The sequence below is a fragment of the Emydura macquarii genome, unplaced genomic scaffold (genome assembly GCF_026122565.2).
Source record: "Emydura macquarii macquarii isolate MOO-44397 ecotype Brisbane River unplaced genomic scaffold, CSIRO-AGI_Emac_v2 contig_2473, whole genome shotgun sequence".
Classification (NCBI taxonomy): domain Eukaryota; kingdom Metazoa; phylum Chordata; order Testudines; family Chelidae; genus Emydura; species Emydura macquarii.
In genome coordinates this window covers 2,818,354-2,845,209 of record NW_027132610.1, presented here as the reverse complement: position 1 = coordinate 2,845,209, position 26,856 = coordinate 2,818,354, and the positions used below count along the sequence as shown (strand labels likewise).

The window sequence follows — 26,856 nt, the reverse complement described above, 5'->3', positions numbered from 1 at the left end:
GTAACCTGACACCTCCATGATGGCACCAAGCTACTAAATTTTTGCTGAAAAAATCATTAAATACCACAATTTCAGGTTTGCGAATTAGGTGCGCAAAATAGCAAGGTTTTACTGTATGACAGAAATAGATGTTTATTTGGAATTAAAAGTTACTTAGTAAAATTCAGCACCACAGGTAGGTCATGTTTTAAGTGTACAATAGGTCTAAGACATATCTGTGCATGGCTAACCAAAAAAATGCAGACATTTAAACTTTTCCTTGAGCTAATCCAAAAGCATAGGCTGTAGTGTAGCCAAAAGCTAAATTTTGGAGTGAAAGGACTTCACCACATTGTGTTTATAGGATAGTTTGCAGTATTCTGAAAAGAAAATCAAATGTGTATGTAAATCTGAATTTGATCTGACTATTTTATTCAGGTAAATAGTGCCTCTACTGCCTATAAAGAGTAGTACATACCCATCATCTTCAAATTCAGAAGGCAGCACAAGGAAACAAGGAAATTAACCAGTGAGTTTCTAGTGTGACAGAGGATGGTAGATTTTGCCCCAATCATATAAACAGGTCCTTTTTAGCAAATGTGCAGTCTCACTGAAGTCAATGGATCTATTCATACATTTAGACTTAAGAATAGGCTTAAGTGCTTTACTGAATCAGGGCCTTAATGAGGATCCAACTCCACAGAAATTGTGCAAGACCTGAGAAAGAGGGTTGCAGACGCACCAAAAGATCAGATCAAGATAACGACAAAAGCAAATACAGTATGTTTTTGTGATAAGGTAAACAATTCTATTGTAACCTATAGGAATATGAAACTTTAATGTTAAGTAAATATAATCTGAAATACTTCAAACTGAATCAAAGTTTCTTTTTACCCTACCTTTTCTGCAGTTTTTAAATGCTCAAGATTACAACCAGCTATCCACAAAGCTTCATCAATATCTTGTGCAGTTTTATTGTCCTGGGGGAAGAGTTACCATAATAGTAAACTGCTTGTATTAATTAAAAAAAAAAATTGATTACATTTTCAGGCTTTGTAAGATCCATGAAGCAAGGACCTGTTAAACATGCTGCATCCATTTGGCACTTAGTAATAAATATTACTAGGAATAAACAATAAAATCTAACTTTAAAATACCTATACTGTAGGATGCATTACACAGCCAGCCAAAGAAAAATCAGCTGCCTTACTAACTGCAGCTCCTCACTGCATGTCTGACAACAGACTCTTAGAACAGTGGTTCCCAAACTTTTTACTAAGGCAACCCATCAATGCATTTCATCTTTTTTTTTTGGTGACCTATCCAGAGTCCTAACTCATGGGGGACCCCAAAATCATATGCCAGCATCCTTCTCCACTGCTATCACCTCCTCCTTGCCCTGCCAAGGGGGCACCAACCACTCACAGATGCACCCTCGAGCCCAGCACCACAATCCCAATCCCAGCCTGGTGTGGAGGGAAGGTTCCATCTGTGTGGAGTATACTAATGAACTAATGTATGTTCCTATAACCAGGAAGTGTCAGTCAGACATCTTGTAGAAACTCAGAGAAATGAAGATCCAGGACATAGTGCACTGATCAGCAACTGGGTCATCACTTCGAGTTACATTTCAAATGTTAAATAAAAGCCCTTTGTATAAAACAGCATCTGCTTTGTTAAGTAGCAGAACACCACGTGGTGCCAGAAGTGGCCGAATGGGAGAGTGCTGTTTGGAGAACATTTAAAGTCAGCATATAAAGGAGAGAGGGACTATTTCAAGAAGCTATTGCACCAGAGAGTGGATGAGAAGAGCTCTCCTCCATGCTCCAGAAACCCACCTGCTCTTCAACACAGACAGAAAAAAAATGGATAGCATTAAGCCATCTCTGGAACTCAAGTTAATGGGGAACACGGAGGAACCCTGGAAGAGATTTAATCAATGCGGGGGGAGGGGAGGTGGTTGAGATACACGATAGCAATAGATGCATGCTCCTGGAGTGGAGACCAAAAAGTACTTTTATTGCTAACTACAGTTGTTCGGAAGCTCTACTTTAAAAATAAAAATTAAAAAAAAAAAAGAGTTTCCAGATCTCCCCTGAAGATAGTGAAGATTTCAATAAAGTTTTAGCAAAATTTGTGACTCACTGCATTCCTAGAAAGCATGAAACGTATGACAGATGCCTTTTCCACACAAAAAAGAGTAGAAAAGGAACACAAAGGTTTTGAGGATTACAACAGAGACTTGAAACGTATGAGCCAGTGCTGCAACTTTAGGCCTCTAAGAGATTCCTTGAATAGAGATAGGTTGGTGGCAGGCTGCAACGATGCAAAGCTGTCAGAGAATCTATTGAGACACTGACTTAACTTTGGAAAAAAACAAAAACAAACATCTGCAAAACAGCAGAACAAGTAAAACTAAAAATGCAAGCTTTAAGCAAAGCAGATAATATGGACACTGTGCAAGAGCTCACTACACAGCAGGACAAGAAGGAAATGCACACAAAAAATCAACAATGACAACAGTCAATATAAGGAAAGGTGAAAAAACATGCTATAGAAACTCCAGCCATGTAGCAATGGCTTCCAGTAGACAATAACGAGTTCTTCACTCTTAATACTAACGGCACACAAATTACACCAATGTAATAATAGCATGAGTATGGAAAACTTTAAAATATAAGCTCCCACTGGAGAAACAGACAAATGTCCTGACATCTTACAATTGACTCCCTATTCCTGTGATGGATCAATACCAGCTCAACCTGACACACAAGAAAGAAAAGATTAAGCATACCTCTTATTTTTTACAGGAGATAGAATACCAATACTGGGCCTGGAATCAAGTCAACAATTGGCACTGATATGCAAGCTATTTATTACAGAATACAGCTTTTTTTAAGGCATCTAAACCTTAGCAGAGAAATATACAGATATGTTCAAAGGTTTGGGGAAACTGCCAGTCATGCACAAAATAACTTTGAATGCTGCAAACCCTGTTATATATGCAGCCAGGAAGGTACCTGTGGCCCTGAGAGACAGACACTGGCAAGAACTGCAACATCTCCTTGCCACAGAAGTATTAGAAAAAAAGTTCAGGAACCTACAGATTGGGTGCACTAACCAGTGACAGTAAAAAAGAAATCAGAATCTTTGAGCTTGTCTTGATCCCAAGAAATTAAACACTAACATATCACATATTGACCAGATATTAAATTTTGGGAGAGATGGGGGAAAACAAGTTTTTCATCATTGTAGATGATTAGGAGGAGCATGATTAGGAGGAGCATTGCCAGCAGGTCACGGGAAGTGATTATTCCCCTCTATTCGGCATTGGTAAGGCCACATTCAGAGTATTGTGTCCAGTTTTGGGCCCCCCACTACAAAAAGGATGTGGACAAGTTGGAGAGAGTCCAGCGGAGGGCAACAAAAATGATTAGGGGGCTGGAGCACAAGACTTATGAGGAGAGGCTGAGGGAACTAGGCTTGTTTAGTCTGCAAAAGAGAAGAATGAGGGGGGATTTGATAGCAGCCTTTAACTACGTGAAAGGGGGTTCCAGGGAGGATGGACCTAGGCTGTTCTCAATGGTAGTAGATGACAGAACAAGGAGCAATGGTCTCAAGTTGCAGTGGGGGAGGTCTAGGTTGGATATTAGGAAAAACGTTTTCCACTAGGAGGGTGGTAAAGCACTGAAACGGGTTACCTAGAGAAGTGGTGAAATCTCCATCTTTAGAGGTTTTTAAGCTGCGGATTGTCAAAGCCCTGACTGGGATGATTTAACTGAGGTTAGTCCTGCTTTGAGCAGGGGGTTGGACTAGATGACCTCCTGAGGTCCCTTCCAACTCTAATATTCTATGATTCTAATAGGTTTTGGCAAATTTCCTTGACCTCCAAGAGCTCACAGCTGTGTACTTCTAACACTCCTTTTAGCAGATACTGCTTCAAAATCTACCTTTTGGAATTTGCTCTACAACTGAAATATTCCACAGAACCATGCAGCACTTTCTGGATGGCACTGAAAAAAGTAGTCAAGGTGTTCAGAGTTGATATTTTCATCTGGGACACTACAGAACAGGAACACACTTGAGGCTTGCAAAAAAATTCTGCAGCAAATTACCAGGGATAAAAGACTGCAGTGGAACAAAGAAAAAGCGCCAACCTATTCTTGAAGACAGAACTTCTCTATTTGAGGGAAATCCTGTCAGAAAGTGGTGCCAGGCCAGACCTAGCAAAAATACAAACCATCCTTGGAATGCCAAGCCGAAAACAGAAAAGAATCGTAATGGTATAGAGGGTAAATTCATAACGTGTCTGATAAAACAAAATATATGAGAAATCTATTATTTAATGGTATGGAACCAACTGGACTAGACAATATGAAAATTAATATAACAAACTGAAAAGGTTACTTAAATATTGTAGCATGGGAGCCCATGTGACATCTCATGCCCTACACACCACAGATGCTTCAAAGGTGCGAGTAGGAGCAGTGCTCCTCCGAAAGAAAGGATGCGACTGGAGAGCAGTAAGCATATGCCAAGAGAGCTTTCACAAAAATAGTGTATAAATACATGCAGACTGAAAAGGAAACCCTGGGAATTGCATTTGGCTGGTCAAACTATTGATAACCATTAAAAAAACAAAAAAACAAAACAAAACAAAAAAGACCTGTGGAAGGCAAATCTTAGAATTCAAAGACTTCCAATAAAACTTCTAAAAATATAATTATACTATCGAATTAATTCTGGGAAATCATTAAAACACAGTAGATATCCTATCCAGGATCTGTGATGAAGCTTAGAGATCTGAAGATCCAGGAACTGATATATATCGATATACATATGTATCGAGATGTGTCCCAATATGGGGACTCCACTGTAGGTGTATCTACGCCCCCCCGCAGCACTGCTGATCGGAGAACTTTGGTAGCAATCCCTCCGGCCTGCCTGCTGTCTACATGGGGACTTAGGTTTGCTTAACTATGTTGCTCAGGGGTGTGGATTTCTCCATACCCTGGAGCAACCTGGCTGGGTTGATTTAGTTTTCTACTATAGACTAGCACTTACACTTAGTAGCCTCATGCATCTCCCTCAAAACTCTATAATCAACATCCTTTCTGATCAAGAGGCCAGCAGTATGATTGTATTTGTGTGTTTCCATGAAAGAGAGGGCTTGAAACCCGATTTCTTAATGATCTTGGCAATTATGCCACCGACATCCACAGATCCAGTAACCACTATCTGCAGAATAAAGAGCCCAACAAAGCTGCAGGGCGGGGCGGGCGGAGGAGGAGAGGTAAAACTATCATCGCCTACCTACATGTAAATTCTGAGGTCTCAGGTCATCCCAGTGGGATGACTGATAATTAAAGATGTACTTCCCTTGTCTTTGGACAGGAGGAAGTCATGCACAAAAGACGGTGAACAAAAAGCCCCACCAGACACTGATGCTTAGAAGTTTACAAGCTACACATCTTCCAAGAATGGGGATCCATATAGGTAATTCTCAAATGAGAGGCTAAAAGCATTAGATATAGCTGGTGACTTCTGTTCAGCTTTGTCATATTTTAAAATGTTCAAGAACACAGTACATTTAGTGTCTATTGCATACACCCATGCAGAGGAACAACCCAGTCAGCAAAGATAGCATTTTTAAAAAACATATATACCACACAACCACTTGCTTAGCTAAACAGCCTGAAAATATACAAGATAAGCACTTAGCCATGACAAACTGCTGTATTTGTAAAGGAGCTGCAGTGTATGGTGATACTTTTGTTTTCTATTTCCATGCAGGACGATCACTGTAAATGTCTGGAAGACTCAGTTGGTTTTAAAAGCTAAGAATGGAACCCTAAAATGTACAGCTGGTCCAACAGATGAGCACAGGATCCCAGTCTGAATCACATTAATGTTAAATACTTCATTATTGAATGAAGCATGTAAACACATACAAAAATGTCTGGTTTCTAAGATTAAGGCCTTTCTGCCTGCATACTGTAACAAGTGAAACACTTGGTATGAAAGTAGTATAAAAATGACAATAAAAGATAACATTTACATACCATGTCTACCGCTGATGTAATCAAAACTGGTTTGGGATTCAGATGGTAGTCTGAACAAACAGACTGAACATTTTTCTCTTTGACATCTGGAATGTAGTTCCTAATTTTACCAAAAAAGATATTTAACAAATCATCCAGAAGAAATTGCATTTCATAAATTCTCAATGTTTTGAAAAATATATTAAAGACAATTTTGATTTTCATTTTGCAAATTTCTCTCCTTCTTCCCCACACTCCTTATAAATTCCAAGGCCAAAAGGGAGCATTGTGATCACCTCATCTAATTTCATGTATAACAGGTCATACAACTTGCCCAAAATACTTCCTAGAGCAGATCTTTTTAGAAAATCATCCAATCTTGATTTTAAAAAAAATTGTGACCAAGACTCTACCACAATCCTGGATAAATTGTTCCAATAGTTAATTACTCTCACTGTTAACAATGTACACCTTATTTCCAGTCTGAACTTGTCTAGCATCAACTTCCAGTAATTGGATCACGTTATACTTTTCTCTGCTAGACTAAAAAGCCCATTAATAAATATTAGTTCCTCACATAGGTACTTATAGACTGTAATCAAGTGACCCCTTAAACATTCTCTGTTAAGCTCCTGGATTCTATCACCGTAAGACATGTTTTCTAGTCCTTTAGTCATTCTCATGGCTTTTCTCTGAACCCCCCTGAATTTATCAACATCCTTCTTGAACTGTGGACACTAGAACTGGATACAGTATTCTAGTAGCAATCACACAAATGCCAAATACAAAGGTAACAACCACCTCTCCCCTTCTATTCCTACTACAGTGAGTGATGTTACAGAGGTGACAAGTTCTTTGATTTTTTTTCCTTTTCCTTCCAGAATTATCTCAATCTTACTTGGATTCATCTATAGTTAGTTGCTCTTCATCCAAGTGCAGATTTCAGCAAAGTAATGAAAAGTGCTGACTTTCAAATTTGATGTGAATGAGCTATAAGCTTGGTATCATATACATACTGCTAGCATGTCAACCTGAATAGTCTAGTCTGTTCAACTGATTATTTATAGATCAGGATAACATGGGAGGTAGGATTGAGACTTCTGGCACTCTGCAGGTGAAAGCACTGGAGATGGAGGAACAGTTGCCTATAATGACCCTCCAGGGTGAGTCCAAGAAAGAGGATACGAGCCATTTCACAGTTCTGTTTTTCCCCATCTTGAATGGGTAACATTTGTATTTGGTGATCAATAGTATCAAATGCAACAAAGATACCCACCCAGTGGGATGACTGATAATTAAAGATGTACTTCCCTTGTCTTTGGACAGGAGGAAGTCATGCAACAAGTACTGTCTCTGTACCACGTCCTGGACTATAGCCTTAATGAGAAGGATCCCATGTATCAGGAAATGACAGATAACGTTTGAGACTCTTTTTTGCTACCTTCTCAGTTTGTTCAGGAAACAGATTAGACAATGGTAGTTTGCAAATTCTATCATCAAATGACAGATTTAGTAGTTTAGACTATTAAAATTTAGCGTAGATGGTAGATTCTTCCAAAAAGATGCATTGACAATCTGCTAGCAGGATCTCAGGTTCTCTCACTCTCTTGTACTAGACAAGAGCAGCAACGAGGGGATATACAGGTGGAGGTCCTAACTGCTGTCAAAATTTCCATGACTACTATTTGTATGAATGGGGCATATTTAATAGATTCCAAGGCCAGAAGGAACATTATAGTAATCTAATCTGACCTCCTATATAACATAGGCCATAGAACCTCCCCAAAAGAATGCTTGGAAGGAATGTGTTGCATTCTTGGTCCTGCTCTCAGTTTGGTTTTTTGGTGGACTTTGAGACTATACCAGATGAGGATTATTACCTCTGAAGACAACAGCCTCACATCAGAAGTGGTGTGTTGAGAGTTCATTAGAGGAAATTTGGGTCTGAACAAGTTCAGCAATATGTAACTTTACTAAATCTATGGAAGAAGAAAGGGATCCTCTGACTTCTTTAATGAGGTGGCATAGTTTGTAGAAGTTCTTTAGACCTAATTCTCTTTTATACTAGACCACTTTTCTTCTGCGCTGGCAACATAAAGGGTGTGCCTTAAAATGGGTGTAAATATAACTTAACTAAATTAATTTTGACAGTTGGACATAAATGAGAATTAAGTCCCCTGCAGCTTAAGTATATTTGAATCAGACCAACCACCAACACTAATGTTTTCTTTCTTCCCTCTTTTTCGGTCACAGGTCATCCAAGTCAAATTGGAAAGGGTACTTTGGTGCTAAATATCTATTGGCCTTAGTTCAATGTTTCAGTAACTTTTATGCAGACCCTAGCCTCTTGGCTAGGTAGCTTTCCAACAAATAAGATTTGGAACTTGGAAGGGTCAGAGTTTAAAAGGCAAACAATGGTCATTTCTTTTTGCCAAAACAGTGAGACAATGTTCTAGTTTTGTTCAAAGGAGGAAGTGATATGACCAAGATGGGGAATTTCTCAGGCCCATATCCAGTCCACAGTATGGTGGCTGTGAGAGTGAGTCGAGAAACCTTAAGGTGTAGGGTTTAGATTTGCTATTTTGGGCTATGGTCTCAGAGGCATTGTCAGTCTGTATGATGCTGAAAAATATCCCAATACTTGAGTATTATGAATTTCATCACAATACCAGATGGCATCTCGGTCACATTTGGATTCCTAGAATTCTCAGATAAGATTTTTCTCTGGACCCACAGATGAAGTAGACCCACTCAAAGAAGTTCTCTTTCAAGTTCAGATGTAGGGAAAGCTAATGGCTATTCAGTCTCCAGATTTGTCCTCCCTCAGTTTGGTTATATGATGAATCATAGATGCATAGGACTAGAAGGGACCTTGAGGGGTCATGAAGAGAGGGTTACTCACCTTGTGCAGTAACTGAGGTTCTTCGAGATGTGTCCCCCCCATGGGTGCTCCGTTATGGGTGCGGAAGCGCCTTTGTGTCTGGAGTCGGAGATCTTCAATAGTAGTGCCCGGTGGACTGCACATGTACACCTCTCGCGCATTGCGCATGTAGTATAAATAGTGCTGTGAGGTTCAGCCACCCTAGGTTCCTTCTCTGCCGCAGAGTCATAAGTTAAGCTCTGAAGCAGAGGGGAGGAGGGCAGGTAGTGGAGCACCCATGGAGACACACATCTCAAAGAACCTCAGTTACCACATAAGTTGAGTAACCCTCTTCTTCAAGCAATGTCCCCATGGGTGCTCCACTGTGGGTGACTACAAAGCAATGCCTCTAGTTGGAAGGCTGGGGCTTCGGAGCAGCTGGTGCAGTGATGGAGAATATTGTGTGTCCGAAGATAGTGTGTGCCACAGAGTCTTGCCTAATGGCGTAATGTTGAGCAAAGGTATCTGAGAGGCTGCCCATATGGCTACCTTACATATGTCATCAACGGGAACATTGTTCAAAAAGGAGATGAATGTTAGTATAGCACGTGTGGCATGTGTTCTAATCGAGGTCGGTGCCTGTGCATTATGGATTTCATACAATATGTGAATGCATTATGAAATCCATTTAGAAAGGCATTTTGATATGGCCTCACCTTTGGATCTCTCCATAGTGGAGATGAAGAGGCATGGTGACTTTCTGAATAGTCATGTCCTGTCAAGGTAGAAGGATAACGCACACCTGATGTCCAAAGTGTGGAGAGCTGCTTCCTGTGAGTTATGTTGTTTGAGGAAAAAGGTAGGAAGATGTAAGGGGTGATTCAAATGGAGCAAAGTTATAACCTTGGGTAGGAATTTAGGATGTGGATGAAGTATGACTGTCTCTGTAAAATATGGTATATGGTGGGTGAGCTATAAGGGCTGAGATTTCTCCCACCCTTTGGGCTGAAGTAATGGCAACAAGGAAGGCTGTTTTCATAGTCAGGTGCAGGAGTGAACATGTTGCCATTGGTGGGGGGTCTCATTAGTGAACGCAGGACTACGGTGGGGTCCCAGATAGGAGTGGGGGCTCGTACGTGTGGGTCAAGTTTATGAATGCCTTTTAAGAAACATTTAACGAGCGGGTGAGTGAACACAATAGGGTGGTGAAAGACGGTGATGGCTGCTAAGTGAACTTCTAGATAGTCCACTATGTTTGAGGTGGAGAAGATAGTCTAGAATAAAAGGACGGTGGGGCCTTAAGTCACCTGAATATGTTTTGGGGCACACCAGTTTTGGAATCTATTCCATTTCTGGATATATGTGCATCTGGTGGTGTCTCATCCACTATGTAATAGGATAAATTTTACTTGATCAGAGCAGTCTGTTTCTGGACCATGGAACCAAGACGACACCATGCCTCCTTGTGGAGTGTTTGTGGACTGGGATGACAGAGACACCCATTGCTGTGTGAGAGGATCCACGATGCCTGAGGGAGGTTTGATGGGTCGGCATACAGACATCCATAGAAGGTAAATGTACAACATTTGTTGGGGCCAAGTTGGAGCTATAAACATGATGTGAGATTGATCTTTATCTTGCGTAGGACTCTGAATAGAAGGGGAAAGAGAGGGAATGTGTAGAGTAGCATTCCGCTCCAAGTGATGAGAAGTGCATCCCCCATCGATCCTCATCCCAGTCCTGCATTGGAGCAGAAATGTGGACGAGAGTTCAGTAGGGTGTCGAATAAGTCTGTTGTGGGATGGTCCCATTGATGAAATATGGGACGTAACGTTCTTATATCCAGTTCCCATTCGTGTTGTTGGGGAAAAGTTCGGCTTAGTGTATCTGTGATGGTGTTGTTCTGTCCAGGCAGGTAGAGTGACCAAGATGGAGATGCTGTGACGAATACAAAAATTCCAGAGTCTGATTGCTTCCAAGCACAGAGAATGGGACCGCTCTTCCTCGTCTGTTGATATAAAACATGCAGGAGAGGTTGTCTGTTTCACTCTTACTATTTGGTAATTGGGCAGTGATAGAAAACGTTGGCAAGCATTACGAACAACTCTTCACTCTAAAAGGTTGATATGAAGAGTGGACAGGGGGGTGTTCATCTGCCTGGAGTCTTATGTTCTAGCAGGTGGGCTCCCCAACTGATGAGTGAGGCACTGGTGGTTAGAATCATAGTAGTGGATGGTTGAAGGAAGGGGACCCCTGTGCAAACATTGCTGGGATTCATCCACCAGAGTAAGGCCCTTGACCCGTCTGATAACAGTTTCTGGATGTTGTGTTTGTGGGGGAGGTATACTGTACGGAGCCAACCTTGGAGACAGTGCATATGCAGCCTGGCATGTCTTATTACGAACGTGACTGCTGCCATAGGTCTAAGAAGCTGAAGACGTGTGTTGATACATGAGGACATAGAAGGAGGTTGGAAATTAGGTCCTTTATAGCTGCAAAGCTGCGGGGTGGTAGAAAGGCACTGGCTCATATGGAATCGAGTTGAGTTCCAATAAATTCCAGTATCTGAACGGGTCTTAGAGTGGATTATTCTAGGTTGACGAGAACACCCAAATTGTTGAAGGTGTTCAGTATCAGGTTGGATCAATTTAAATCAAGGTGATTTAAATCACCAAGAAAATCATTGATTTAAATCAAGTTTCCTGATACTTCTTCACATATTTCTTACACAATGGTGCAAATCTGATCACTAAAACATGTTAATTTATAACTCAATACAGCATTTGACAACCTCTAGGAGGTTATACTTTGTGCAATTTTTTAGATAACTTGATTTTTATTAATAGGAAATAGTACATAATACTCATTACCTATGTCAAGCAGCAGTACATTAGGAATGGTAAGAACTAAACCACACACAAACATAACAGCACTTATTTTATTAACTAAATCTTAAACGTTACATAAATGTTTCACATTTGCAATTGCAGCAGCTGAGTTGCCAGCTGTCAAATTTTTTTTTTTTTTTTTTTTTTTTTAAATAATTTTCAAATGTTATTAACTCTGACAAGTCATCAGAACACTAAATGTACGCTGTCCTTAAAATTTCTACAACTGGCTCTCATCTTCCCCACTCCCACTGTCCATTTTTATTCATAGACAAACAGAAATATGAGTTTTCCTGCTTTTTAACTCCCAGTCAATTTCTTAGCTTTGAGCAAATAATACCAAACGATGAAAATATTCTCTCTGTGCCTGCAGAGGAAGCTACTGTTGTGAAAAGTTGGCTTAGCAACTGAAGGAATTCTGTTTCAAGGTGCCTGGCTAACGATTTCCACCAATTCAGGGGAGTGACTTTATTCAAAACATCATCAGTAAACATGTACTGTTTAAATGGTTCCGCTCCTGCCCTGAAATTTATTATGACTGGTATAACTGAGGAGTGATTTTGAGATGCCCAGGCCATAGCAGCATCATCCTCTTCAGAAGTTAGGCATCTACCTTTATATCTGGGGTCAAGAATGTTCGCAAGAAAATGAGATGGAATTAGTGCTTGATCCATTCGCTTCTTTACTGCCTGCAGTTTAACTTTCTGAGGAGGTATTTCTTTCTTCAATGTCTCTTGAAGTGCCTTCCAAATTTCGAAAGCATCAGCAATGCAGCAACAATTTCTCTGAAGTTTGTTTAAGGCTATGGATATAGACTTTAGTATACTAAACATATCCTCCACATTCCTCTTTGATCCAATGTTAGATACTTCCATCTATTTTATCACCGTTTTCTTCACAAAGTTTGAGAATAAGCCAGTTCCTAATAAATTGTTCAAAACAATCAACCACAGAATTCCATCGAACATCTTTGGGGAGAATTAGTTTGGATCCTCCTGCTCTCTGCAGTGAAGCTGAAGCAAAATGATTGTTACAGAAGTATTTTACGACTTCAACAACACTTTCTTTTGTTCCTGGAGAAGATGTATTTAAGTCTTTGGCTAAAAGATGCATTAAATGGGCACTGCAGCCATATGTTATTAAGGAACATCCTTCCATTTCTTCTTCTAAGTATCTTCTCATCTTTGCCACTTTTGCAGCATTGAGTGAATAATATCAAATGATGAAAATAGTCTCTCTGTGCCTTTAAGACAGTGTCTTAACTAACTCCCCTGCCTTGCTTTGGCCCAGCTCCACCACCACATAACAAAAATCCTATCCAGCTGGTATCTTTCTTTGCATGTGACTTTATTCTGCTGAGAAACAGAAACAAACAGAAATTGAAAGTCCAGAACTTTCAAGAAGCAAAATCTGGTAGTTAGGCTGGACAGACTAGAGCCATTAATTCATTTTTATGAGACTAAGTGTAGGTTTAGCATGTTTGTGATATGATTTAATTGTAACTTATTTTTTAGACAAGATAAATTTAGTATTGTAGATTTAAAAAAAAAAAATCAAAAGAATCCAATTTCGATTTTTTTTTTTTAAATCATTGATTTTTATCCACGCTCATGGCTGTGACACCTGCTTGAAGGGCTTCAGCCTTGGATGGAGCTTTGAGGAGGCAGTCCTCTAAGTATGGAAAAATGGTAATTCCTGTATTCCTTAGGCAGGCTGCTACCACCATTAGCTTCTTGGAGAAAACCCGTGGTGCTGTTGACAGGCCAAAAAATAGAACCTTGTACTGAAAATGGTCATTGCCGACGCTGAACTGTAGAAAGCATCTCTGGGCAGGATGTATGGCGATGTGGAAGTAGGCATCCTGAAGGTTGAGAGCCGAGAACCAATCTCCCTGTTACAGTGCTGGTATGATGATAGTTAAGGGGACCACCTTGAAGCATTGTAGTCTGACAAACTTGTTCAGACTGAAGGTCTAGGATAGGGCGCCACCCTCCAGATTTCTTCTGAACCAAAAAGTAATGGGAATAAAAACCTTGGCCCCAGTGTTGTGTGGGGCCTGGTTCTATGGCTCCCAATTGTAGAAGGTGATTCCATTCCTCCCTGAGAATTGTTTTGTGAGAGAGGTCCCTGAAGAGGGACGGGGGGCGTGGTGACAGGATGGTAACATTAGTCAAGGAAGGTTATTCCATTCCCTTCCTATTTCCAAGGCCCAACGTTCCAAAGTGATAAGCTTCCAGAATGTTAGGAATGAAGCTAGCCTGTTGCCAAACTGATGGTCTCTGTGGTGTAAACTGGAACAGAGGGGGTGTTCTCAGACCCTTGACCACACCTTCAAAATTGTTGTTTGTTAGGTATACGGGATGTAACCCCTTGTGCAGCAAATTGCCTATGGTTGATGTGGTTATTAGAAGGGTGTTGGCGGCGGCATTGACTATCAAATTGCCTGTGCATGTAGCGTGGTTGAGGTCTGGATCTGGAGGGGACCTGATATTTTCCCAATATTCTCTTCAGCTGCGGGGTGTATATACACCCAAAGATGTTAATGTGACTCTGGAATCCTTCAGAGAATGTAAAGAGTTGTCCGTGAGCTCTGAAAAAAATTTTTGACCTTCGAATGGTAGGTCCTCAACTGTCATTTGTACCTCCTTTGGGAATCCCAATTGATGTAGCCAGGATGCATGTCTCATTACTACAGCAGAAGCAATCGATCTGGCTGCTGCATTGGCTGAGTACAAGGAGGCCCGTAGAGCTGTGCGAGGCTATGAGATGGCCTTCTGAAATCAAAGGCAAAAATTTATCTTTTTTGGTCTGTGGGAGATCCTGACATAATTCCTCCAGTTTGGAATAGTATTTATAGTTGTATTTGAATGAGGGCCTCATAATTGGAAATCCGAAACGAGAGTGTTGCAGAAGAATAGGATTTTCTGCCAAATAGAGACAGGAAGCGACTTGACCTATCAGAATGAGAAGCTTGGGGTTGGTATGGATGATTCTTCTCATGCACAGCATTCACTACGAGATCGTTTGGAGGTAGGGTGAGAAAAAAAATTCTGCATTTTTTGCTGGCATGTAATATTTTCTATCTGCCCATTTGCATGTTGGGGGGGGGGGGAAGGGGGGAAAGAAGCTGGAGTCTGCCATAGGAGGTTGGCTGGTTCCAGGAGTGCCCCATTAATGGGTAGAATGATTTTTGAAGTAGAAAAGGTATGGAGGATGCCGATAAGCTCATGTTGTTGTTCCTTGACCTCCTCCAGTTGTATATTTAAGTCACTGGCAACCCTATGGAATAGTTCTTGGAAGTGTTTAAAGTTATCGGCTGCCATAGGGGGAGGTGCCATAATGGCCTCATCCAACAAGGATAAGAAATGTAATATAGGTGATGCCTCTTGGTCTTATTCTTCCTCCTGTTCTTCTTGTTCTTCTAGGTGTTCTTGTTCCTCTTGTGTTTGTGTCTGTGGCAGTCTGGAGAGAGTCGAGGATAGAATGGACAGTGGGCATTGTACCTTTTCTGGTGGAGGGTTGCCAAACTGAGCTCTATACATGGCTCATGGATCCCAATAGGGCCAAGTTGGTGGGAGGGGAATATGGGGCTGCATCCCAAAATTGGCCTGAAGTTGATGATGTGATGGATTCTGCATCTTCCACCTCCTCTTCTTCTACATCGCTAGGAAATGGAGGAACAGTGCCTGCAGGCGAGAATGATGCATGGCTGGAGTTAAGAGGCGGTGAGACTAGTGGTGTGGTACAACTCAGAAGTGGAGATTCTGGGGTATCAGATACTCTTCAGATCTAAGAGTATCTGAATTCTTGTAGTGTACAGGACATCCATGGTGTGAGAGGATATGCTGTGGTGTGGTCAGCAGATGGCGCTAAAGGTCTGCTTGAAGGTAGTGCGGCTGATGTCGGTGCTGTTGTTTTTATCCGCACTGGATCTCCGACTCCAGATGCAAAGGTGCTGCCGCACCCACAGCGGAGCACCCATGGGGACTTCACTCGAAGAAGTTCAGCACCCTGTACTGAGATAGAACCAAGCAAACCTAGACCATATCTGGCAGGTGTTTGTCTAACCTGTTCTTAAAAACCTACAATGAGAGGGATTGCCCACAACTTCCCTTGGAAGCTTCTTCCAGAGCTTAACTTCCCTTATAACTAGAAAGCTTTTCCTAATATCAAACCTAAATCTCCCTTGTCGTGATTAAGACAGTTACTTCTTCTTCTACCTAATTTGGACATGAAGAACAACTGATCATCATTCTCTTTATAACAACCCTTAGCATATTTGAAGATTTATCAGGTTTCCCCTCAGTTTTCCTTTTCTCAATACTAAACAAGCCCATTTCTTTAAAAGCCTTTCCTCACAGATAAAGTTTTCTAACGCTTCATTTTGGTTGCTTTCCTCTGACTCTCTCCAGTTTGTTCAAATCTTTCCTGAAGGGTGGCGCCCACAACTGGACACAGTACTCCAGCTGAGGCCTCACTAGTGCCATGCAGAGCGAGACAATTATCTCCAATGTATTACCTCACTGCTGTTAATATATTCCAAATTATATTAGCTTTTTTTACAACTACATCATATTGCTGACTAATTCAATTTGTGATCCACTATAACCCCCAAATCCTTTTCAGCAGTACTTCCCCATGCCAGTTACAGAACTATAAAATGTGGAATACTTGATTTTTCTTTCCCAAGTGAAGAAACTTGCATTTGTTTTTATTGAATTTTTTTTTTTTTTATTTCAGACTAATTTTCCAATTTGTCAAGGTAGTTTAGAATTCCAATCCTGTCCTCTAACCTGTTAGCACCCTTCCCATCTTGGTGTTCTCCACAAATTTTATAAGTATAGCCCACTCCGTATTCAAGTCATTCATGCAAATATTGACTAGTATCCCAGGACTGACCCCATGAGACCCCACTAGATATTCTGTCCCAGTTAGACAGCATTCGTCTGAGTAACGTCTTTCAACCAGTTGTGCATCCACCCCATAGTAATTTCATCTAGACCACATTTTCCTAGTTTACTTATAAGACTATCACATGGAACTGTGCGAAAAGCCTTACTAAAGTCAGGATACCTCACATCTACTGCTCCTCCACCACCACTACTATTAGGCTAGTAACCCTGTCAAAGAGGGAGAGTAGGATGGTATGGCATAATTGGTCCCTGACAAATCCATGCTGGCTATTCCTTATAACCCTATTATTATAAGAACAGTGTATTCTGGGGCACATGGGGAGCTAACATCAGTCCTGCAGTTTCACCTGTCATGTTTTTAAGATATAAGATATAGACAAAGTGGTAAGATTTAAGGATGTAAATACTGGTTACAAAAGATAACTGTTTAAATTATTAAAATTATATCAGTTAACTATTTAACTGATAAAATTTTGTGTCATCCCCGCCCCCCATGCCCTGCACCCTCCCCTTTGTCCGGGGTAGTGCTTCCAGCCTGGCTCAACGGGGGGCTCCCGTCTCAGGGCTGTGATCCCCGGTGTTCCAGAGCGGGGTGCTCCGCAGTACCTACGCCAGGGCCTCAGCCTCTCCTGGCAGCAGCAGCAGTGTGGCTGCCTCCGCCCTGGCCCAGCATGGTCACCACGAAAACAGAGAGCCCACACTGCCAGTTATTGGGTAACTGGTGGCGTGGGGGTTAAGTATTAGTCTTACCGTTAAGACTAATACTTAACAGTTAACCATTTAGCCATTAAGTATTTTACATCCCTAATAAGATACTGGATGGGGCATATGCCCCACAATAGCAAATAAAGCATTAAACAGGAGTCTGGTCTGATTAGCACACTAGGTTACACCAATTTTGTATCAAGCTCAGCTGAGGAAGAAGAGGATCCATAAAGACAGGCCGGAATCAAAGTACAGGAGAGTACTGGAGTCAGCAGTATGCCAGAGAGCCTGAAGAGGGCCTTGAGGAAGTTTTTCAAGAAGTATCTGAAATGAAGCTGTATGAGGAGACAGAACTCCAGCATGGGAAGAGTAGAGTCTGCAACCCCGTGAGGCACACTGTCAAACAGGAAAATAGATAGTCATAGCCCAGGAAAGTGGCAAGGGATTGTAAGGAACTGTCCTTAACCATTCCACACACAGTCCGTGGGCTGGAACCCAGAGGGAAGGATGGGCCTGGCTCCCCTTACCTCACACTCCAGCAAGGGGGGAAAACACTGGCCCCTGGATTAAAAGAAGCAAAGACTAATAAGTATCAAATGAGGGCTAAAGGCCTGGCATAAAGGCAATTAGACTCTTAGGTCTTTCTGTTTGAACTTTGTTACCCAGAACAGGGACCAACCCTGAAGTGTGACCTGGACAAAGGCTTGGGCAACCAAAGACAGATCATTGGAGAACCAGAAAAAACAGAGGGTGCTACAGTGGAAGACCTCTGGAATGCTGTGTCCTAACTCAAGAGAGTGCTCCTGTAGTAGCCATCACCCTGATACTAGCACCTGTGATGTGGTGCAACAGCACAGAATGCTGTCTTGGGGAGACAGACAGCCAGTGAGGGGGCAGCTGAAAATGGGGAGGGTGTCTGGAATCCACCCAAAGGGAACAGTTGGAGAAAGCTGTTAGACAAGAAAGGAAGGAAGAAGAATCTAGATGCTGAGCTAATGGATGAACTGAAATGGGGGAGGAGTGAGGTAGTAAAATAAAAGAACAGGAGAATAAAAGTAGGGAATTGGGAAGTAAGAAAGAAGGAAATTAGGAAAGCCTCGAGGTCAGGAGAAGGAAAAAAAATAGACCCAAGTATGTGAGCAAACACTATCAGAGAAGAGGAAGTAGAGGGAAATAAAATCTGTAGATATACCAAAGAGAGTGTCAAGGTAAAAAACTGAAAGGAAATATAACTAGTGAAAAAGGGAACTAATCAAAAAGTTGTTTTAGATTAAAACTGATCCTGAAAACAACAAACAAGAAGCCCACCCACAAAGGATCCAAAGTATAGGAACAGAGAAAATGACTGAACATTATTTAAAGGAATACAGATCAAAAGTTGCCTAATGGACAAATGAAGATCCACCAGGTGTAGATAAACTTTTGCGTAAACTTGGTCAAAAGAGGTACAGCCACAGGACCATCAAATCTAAAGAGCACTTCAAGCTGCAGAAATGTAAAGAACGGGACAGCAAGAGTGCAGCTTGACTTGCCAGTCAAAGAAAGAAAAAGTTGTTTTCTCTCTGAAATAATATATTGTTGAGTAATTTCTCATTCTTGTTGATAATGCATTTGATATTAACTGCACAGAGTAAGGAAGAGTAGAGGATAAGAGTTTGCAAATGTTAACGTGGTGGTAACCTACAGCTCATTGTAAGTAGCAAGTACTTCATAATGTTTATGTTATTTTTATGCTCCTGGTACAGTTTTTGGGTTTTCCCTTATAAACTTCTAAAAACGGAAGTTTTGTCTTGGTTTTCTTCTGCCTTTCTGCAGTTAGCATAGCCTAACCGGGTCACTGAACTCCACAGTGAGTTCCCCCACCCATTACAAACTTGTGCTATTCATAAGACCCACTGTTTTTCTGTTTTGGATCACACAAGGTAGCAGAGCGCTAATTGCATTGAACTGTCTAGTTAGACAAAAATCCTGAATATATTTGTGCATTAAGAAATCAAATTCGATTAAGCACTTTGTGAATAATTACCATAAGGGAAAGTAGGATGAACAGACTTGTTTTTTAAAAAATATGTCCCCCCTCTGGTTCCAAATTGTATGAAAAAATAAAGCAGTATTAAAAATGCAGGTTTACCTTTTTAGTGTTTGTGAATTTCTAATGCAAATTCTTTGTTCAGAATCAACTTTCATCTAAATTAAAAAAGGAGAAAGGTTATAGTAAAGTATTTCCCATCAGAGCGTGAAATTCTGACCCCCCTCTGAAGGGGAGTCTTTCCATTGATTTCAATTGAACCAGTTTCACCTAGAGTAAATGCTTGTCCTTTTCTCTGACCAAGGTCATGTTTTAAAGAGATTACTACTGACATTAGTAACTAGACATTTAACAGCAGTTTCCAGACAACAGTAACCTTAAAACTCTATAGCAGTTTAAAAAATATTACTACTAGTGAAAGCAGTATTAAAAACAGAGCTGTTTTCCCCCCCATTGTTTTTTCACTCTTTATTGGGATTTCATAGCAATATGCCTTGCAACTTATTGTGTTAGAGGAATTGACTATAGCTGGGATTTTTAAAAGGAGACTAGGGGCATGTCTATGCTGATGGCAGCAAAGTCGCCACCGTCAGATTGATCTTTCTGGATCGATTGAGCGGTCAGTGTAGACCCGCTCAATCGATCAGAGTAAAACCACCCCCTCAAGCAACGCAGTGAAAACACCGCACAGAAAGGAAGCACAGCAGTTGACGTGAACTATGCAAGCTACTCTGCATAGTTTGCATAACTCCCGTCGACTGCTGCCGAATCTCCAGGTAAGTTCAGACTAAGGCTAAGAGTTAGGCATTCAAATTCCACTAGAAGTCTGAGTTCAGTACCTAATACCCTTGAAATCCCAGTCTTTTTTTTTTTTTTAAATATATGGTTACATATCAATAACATTCAGTTACTACCATTTTCAAAGTATACTACATATACACTACTATAAAAAAAATCTTTTGAAAGAAAAAAAAAAAGAGGTTACTTACCTTATAGTAAGTAGAGTTATTTGAGATGCTGATGCTTTTGCCCACATGGATCCCACTGTAGATGAATGTGCCCCCTTGTATGCAAACCTAGAATCTTTTAGGTGGTAGTATCCACTGGTTCTTAGTATGCACTCTCCATGTGCTCAATACACATTCTCCCGAAAGCATAAAGGGCAAAGTAACTCCAACAATTTGATTTAAAAACTTGCATTATATGGAATTAATGGGATACTCAGATTAAAAACTGAGTCAATGACAAATCTCAGAATGTAGTTGTTAATGAGGAGATATCAATGAGTGGGTCCCCTGACAGGATAGGCATTTGGTTCAATGCACAACCTAGATGAGGATAAAATATATGGTGATACAGTTTGCATGATAAAGATTGATGGGGTAATAAATAACAAGGACAGAATACTGTTAGAGGGATCCAAATCATTAAGTTAAAGAACACAATCCAAGAAAATGCATTTTAGTAAGCCAAATGCAGGAGAGTACATCTGGGACCCAAGAACACAGGTTATACCCACAGGAAGGGAAACTCAGTTTCGAAAAGCAGCCACACAGAACGACTTAGAGGGATCCATCATAGAAATTGCCTCAACATGATCTCTCAGTCCTTTCTGCTTCAGCACTGGGCTAATGCAATTCTTGGATGTATAAGGAGGAAACATCAAATAGAAGTAGGAAAATGATCTTTCCTCTCTACAGAGCATTGGTAAGACTACTACTAAAATACTACATCCAGATCTGGTGTCCATACTTCAAGAAAGATGTGGAAATAGTGGAGAGAGTTGCAAGGAGGACCACAAAAATGATTCATGGGCTGGAAAACAAGCCTTACGATGAGTGGCATTAGGGAGCTTTTCAACCTGGATGACAGAGGCATAGTAAGAACCAATGACTGGAAGACGAAGAAATTCAACCTTGAACTGGATTTCCTAGTTATGAAGGTAAACAAACATTGGAACAACATACTGGGGAGATAATGGACTCACCCTTGCTTGGAGTCTTTAAAACTAGGCTAGGTCTCTCTCCAGATTATGCTTTAATACCGCTTCTGGGAGAAATTCTACAGGTTGGGTGGGCAGGCAGGGCTGGATGGGCACATTGATCTCTTCTGGCCTTGGAGTCTGAATCTATGAACCCCCTTCCTTCATGGGCCATAGAGAGTACAGGAAGTTCTGCATGCATGATCATGACATTTGCAACTGTGCATTATTCAAAGACTATGATTCACTCCCATGTTTCCAGGGTTCAGCTGGTCACTTGCAGGGGCTAGGTGGATTCTACCCCCCTCCCATACACCACTGGCCATGTGTATTCTGTTGTCCCCCCACCCACACAGCTTCCACTGAAGCAACAGGGATTGGTCACAGATGGAGAGGGGACACCAGATGGAGTGGATCAGTGCTCTGAGGTACTACAGAGAGTCTTATGTCTTGGATACCTGGCTGGTGTGTCATGTTCACATGCTCTGGGTCATACTGATTCCTTCCCAATGCCAAATCTGGCAAACCCCCAATCAGATTGGCAGAGACAGTGTGGGGTTTTGGGGTGGTTGGTTTTTTTTCGGCCTTCCTCTGCAGTTCAGAGCATGGATCACCTACTAGGATCATCTTACTTAATCAATTACCTGCCCCTATAGGGGCCTCAAGCACTGGAGGCACCTTGGTGTTTCCAGTTTCTCTGCTTGGGAGACTAAGCTGTTGTGTGACACAAGCATTAAAATGTTCTATTCAGCTCAAGTTATTGGCTTCAATATAGGGATACCGGATGAAATTTGTCCTAAAGGTGCTCAGTCTAGATGATCCAATAGTCCCTTCTGGCCTTAAACTCTATGCAATTATCACTCAGTTCCTTCACTAATATGGTCATAACATACAGGTAAAAGGACTCCAAATCAGTGGGGAAGGAAGGCAGGTCATGGGATCTGCGTGGACAAAAGCATCTTAAGAACTCCAGTTACTGTAAGGTAAACAGCTTTTTTATGAGCATTTGTCCACACAAATCCCTCTGCAGGTGACTGACTAGCAGTTACCCCAACTAGGTGGGTAGAGAGATCCTAACTAAATAACTAGGACCTCCCTGTCAAATTGGGCATTTGATCTAGAAGCTCCACAATGGAGTAGTAATTGGTAAATGGGTATGAGCAGAACTCCAAGTAGCATCCCTACAAATCAAAAATAGGGACTCCACTCCCCTAAAACAAGGTACAGGTGTCACCTGAACCCTACTAGTATGTCCTAACTCAAGAAGTAAGGGGTAGTTTGTTCAATGCATGAGATGTCAAAATCTAAAACCCAATTTAAGAGCCTATTACTAGAATCTTTGAGAGGTGTGCATGTTTTATTTCACCTTGAAAGGCTAAAAGATGTCATCCACTAACATGGAGACTTTAGCATCCATGGAGGAACTTCTACCAGTAAATCCATGTTGCATCTGGTTGGATGATAAATTGACCTCAGCCTTCCCTGAAGAGCATGGAAGGACAGTCTTGCACGTGGAGTCATACAAGCATAAGCTTCCAAATGACCCAGCAAGCTGAGGCAATTTTTCCACTGAGGCTCTTGGCTGGGAGTATTAAATGGTGTCATTCATCCTGAGGAAGGCATGCTCTGACTGACAAATTCCACCTTGCCCCTATCAACTCTATTTTTTAAATAGGGAGGAGAATGGACTTATCCAAATTGATCTTGTGACCCAGATGAGGGAAAAAAAAGATGAAGGGCCATGCAAACATCTCTTATGACTTGCAAATAAGCATGTCCTTACATAAACCAGTCAGACCCCGGGGTACACCTGGAAGTCTTGTCTCCTCAGGCGAGTTGCTACTAATGAAAGGCATTTGGTAAATACCCTAAGTGCTGTTGAAAGGAAGGACTCTGAATTGTTAATGATGTTCTCGGACTGTGAAACATGGTAACTTCCTGTGAGCTGGATGGATTACCACATGGAACCAAAAGTCACATAAGTCAAGAGTTGAAAGCCCCAGCTCATGGACACTAGAAAAGGAATTACTGACAACCAGGTTACCATCTGAAATTAGAAACTATAGATACATTTGTTGTGAGATCTTGAAGTCTAATATAGGAGCCAACCTCTTCTTTTTTGGAATGAGGATGTAGTGAATGTATAAATCCATGACTGCAAAACTCTGGAGGATCCATCTCAATTGCACCCTGCTGAGAATGACAATCTCCACCTCTGCTGAAAGGGAACCTGGAGAGAGACAGGATAAAGGGAATGCAGAATTGGTATAGACTGGATCTGAACTGAATATCCTTGCTAGTTAAACTTCTAAGATCCACAAAAAATTAAAGAAAGGCAATTGAAGAAAAAAAAGGGTCCATGACTCCACAAACTTGTCCATGACTCATCATCAAACCTGCAAATTTTGAACCAAAGAAGAGCGTGCAATACCACTAGATTAAGGGAGGGGGGTCTTTTCGTTTGGAAAGGTCTCTTTTTGTAAAGATCACAAATCCTTTGGTAGTATATGTATATAGATGCAGGAATCTGTGTCTCAAAAAGGATGGAGGTTAGGACTGCTTTCTCCTCAGCAGGAAGTACAAAGGTCAAGAGACCAAAGGGTTGCTTGAGTCCTTTGAAGAATGAAGCACCTAGTCTGTTTTCAAGTTGAAAGTTTCTGTTTCAACAGAAAGGCTTTTGATTGTGATCTTTCAGAATTCCTGACAACTACAGCCATGATGATCTGTGCATCATTATTGTGGTAGCCAATGACCTAGCTGTAGTATCAGAAGGATCCAAAAAGGCCTTTAATACAGTTTTTGCCACCAACTGGCCTTTCAGAGCTACAGCTTTCAACTCATCCCTGATGTCCCAAGGAAGCTTTTTAACCAGCTAGGAGGTTCTTATCCCAACAGAGAAAGTCACACTTAGCCAGCAGAGCCCAATAATTGGCCTTCCAAATCCAAAGGTTAGCCAAAGAATGTATCTTTTCCCTAGAAGGTCCATCTTTTGAGGGTCTTTATCCTTAGGTCTTGACATCGGCACAACTTGGATTTTTCACGAGCAACCGCTATAACTAAAGACCCAGGGACATAATATATAAAAAGGAATAATCAAATCCCTTTTGGGAAACCTGAAATTTGCAATTTGCTCTTTTATATATGGCTGAAATATATGCAGGGGTCCACCACAAGTCTTTAGCCAGTTCAAAGATATTCTCATTGTTTGGCAAGGCCAAAGAGTCTTGGGAGAGTGGATAGATTACTTGAGACCTTCCCTGAAGGACTTCAAGGAATATTTCTACGGCCTTAAAAAAATGTCAAAGATGGTCCTGAAAGGCCTTCAAACAGACTGTGGAAGGAGCAGATGTCATCTAGACATGAAGATGAAACAGCCAAAGGAATGGGTTGCTCCTCATATTCCCCCACAAGATCTTCCTCCTCATTATAAGCCTATTGCATCAATTCTTGGAGAAGTTCTTAGTTAGATGGTTGTGTTGTTTTAAATGGTTCTTAAGGCAGTGCTCTATTTCTAGACGTGAATTTAGACAAATAACTAGCAGAAAAATGCTGAGGATTCCATGCTGACTAGTAACATCCAGACTGCATCCTGTATGAAAAAGGCACATGATGCCACAGTGGGGGATAGCAAAGCGACTAAGACCTCTCAGAATTATGGGATCTATGATGAGAATGGTTCCTGAAAGAGACCTAAGGAGCCTGTCCAGAAAAAACAAGGAGAAAAATCTAGAAAAAAAGACTTCTATTGTCATGAGATGAAAAAGCAGATGAATAGAACTCCTCAAACAGTGATACAGCTGTCTGAGGTGTTGCACCAGAGTGAGGAGATCCAGCCTCAGAGAAACAAATATTGGTACTGCAGATGATGGTCACAGGGAGATTTACATAATCAGTACCTTCCAGTACGGATTACCAAAGTAACTTGGATTATGCAGATATTAGAGAAATATCTGAGATGATACTCTGGTTTCAGGGTGATCACTAGTCTGCAGAAGATGTAAAAGGCAACCTGCGTGGAGAGAGTAATTAATACCAAACTCAACAGTATCAATGAGGTCATCTCAATAGATGGGGTCTTATTAGAACACAGTGCTATAGATTCTTTGGAAGATAGGACTGATATCAATCGGCACTAAAGAAGTGGCACTGGACACCAAGGATTGCTGATGCAGTACTGAAGCAGAATGGGCTTCCACAGCCCCTGAAAACACACTGTGCAGATCAGAATTCAAAGGAGCCAGCTTGACGACAGAGTGAAGAGTCAGATTTCTTGGACAAGTACCGGGGACTGTCAGCGTCATCGAAAGATCTCTGCTTCTTCCTACCTTGGGCAGCAGGAGTCAATGATTGACCAGAAATGGTTAGAAGAGGAGGCTCAGCATGCTTTTGAGAAGCATAACGTCTCATAGGCACATGTCCTGTTAGCTCCCAGAGCAGAATCTCTGGTAGTAAATGCAGTAGTAGAAATCAGCACTAAGGCAACAGATTGCTCTCAAGGAGGGACTTTAGACTCTGAATAGACTTCTGACATTTCCATCAGAAACATTTTTAAACAGGTAACATGAGTTATGTGCATGTGCTTAGAAAATGATTTGCAAATCAAACATTTGTCCAGAATGTACAATTTCCCTAAACAAAAAAAGATGTGGTATATCTGTCACCTGCTGGCACAGCTAATTTATAAGTAGGCAGATTTTTAAAGTTCAGAGACAGAGTTTCTACCAGGAGACTTGCACCTCAGTGCCAAGAAGTCAGATTTAAAAAAAAAAAAAAAAAAAAAAAATCATTTTGGGGTTTTAATTTTGCCAACAGCCGCTAAAAATTTCTAACTACAGGAACTATAAGTAACTATCCTAAACCTATCTAATAAACTACAGGGAAGCAGACGGATTCTATTTATTTGTCTTGTTATCAGGGACGGTAAGAAGAAACTGAGCAGCACTTGGAGATGCTCTGCACTTTATGCCTTAGGCAGGCAGGGATGGGAATGCACGGAGGGTGTATACGCAGCCTCAAGAGACACTGCAGGCTAAGAGATTCCAGGCTCATACAGGGTGCACGCTTCCAGTGGAATCCCTGTGAACAAATACTTGAAGAAGAACACAGGTTCATTTTAAAAGTACTTCTGAGGAGCTTGTGAGACAAGAAAAATGCAGCAGGCATTTCAGAAGAATTACTACCCATGAGGGGGAGGCAAACAATAGTTCATCCATTTTACTTGGGATGTAAACTGAAATTTATCATGAATCCTCAAACTAAGTGGTGCAAACTTTACTGTCAGAGCTTTCCAACAAAATTTCTATATTCTATGAAATTTTCACTGTTGAGCCGAATACTAGCTTGTTCATAAAGTGCTGTGAGCAGCCTCTTAGAAGTATCAGATTAAACTGAAATATTTATGGTTAGTGTAGATGAATTGCAAAAGCAAGTCAATCCACAGCTTGCCTTCCACTTTCAATA

General features: G+C 41.1%; 1 protein-coding gene across 1 annotated transcript in view; it reads right to left on the bottom strand.

Annotated features, from left to right (window-relative positions):
• RNF17 (ring finger protein 17) overlaps nucleotides 1–26,856 on the bottom strand; it is a 231,571-nt gene that overhangs the window by 196,011 nt on the left and 8,704 nt on the right. Inside the window, exons 6-8 of the mRNA XM_067562728.1 lie at nucleotides 19,518–19,573; nucleotides 6,042–6,141; nucleotides 879–959 (exon numbers count right to left, since the gene is read on the bottom strand). Coding sequence (XP_067418829.1) covers nucleotides 879–959; nucleotides 6,042–6,141; nucleotides 19,518–19,573 — 237 coding nt within the window. The remainder of the gene's footprint in view (nucleotides 1–878; nucleotides 960–6,041; nucleotides 6,142–19,517; nucleotides 19,574–26,856) is intronic.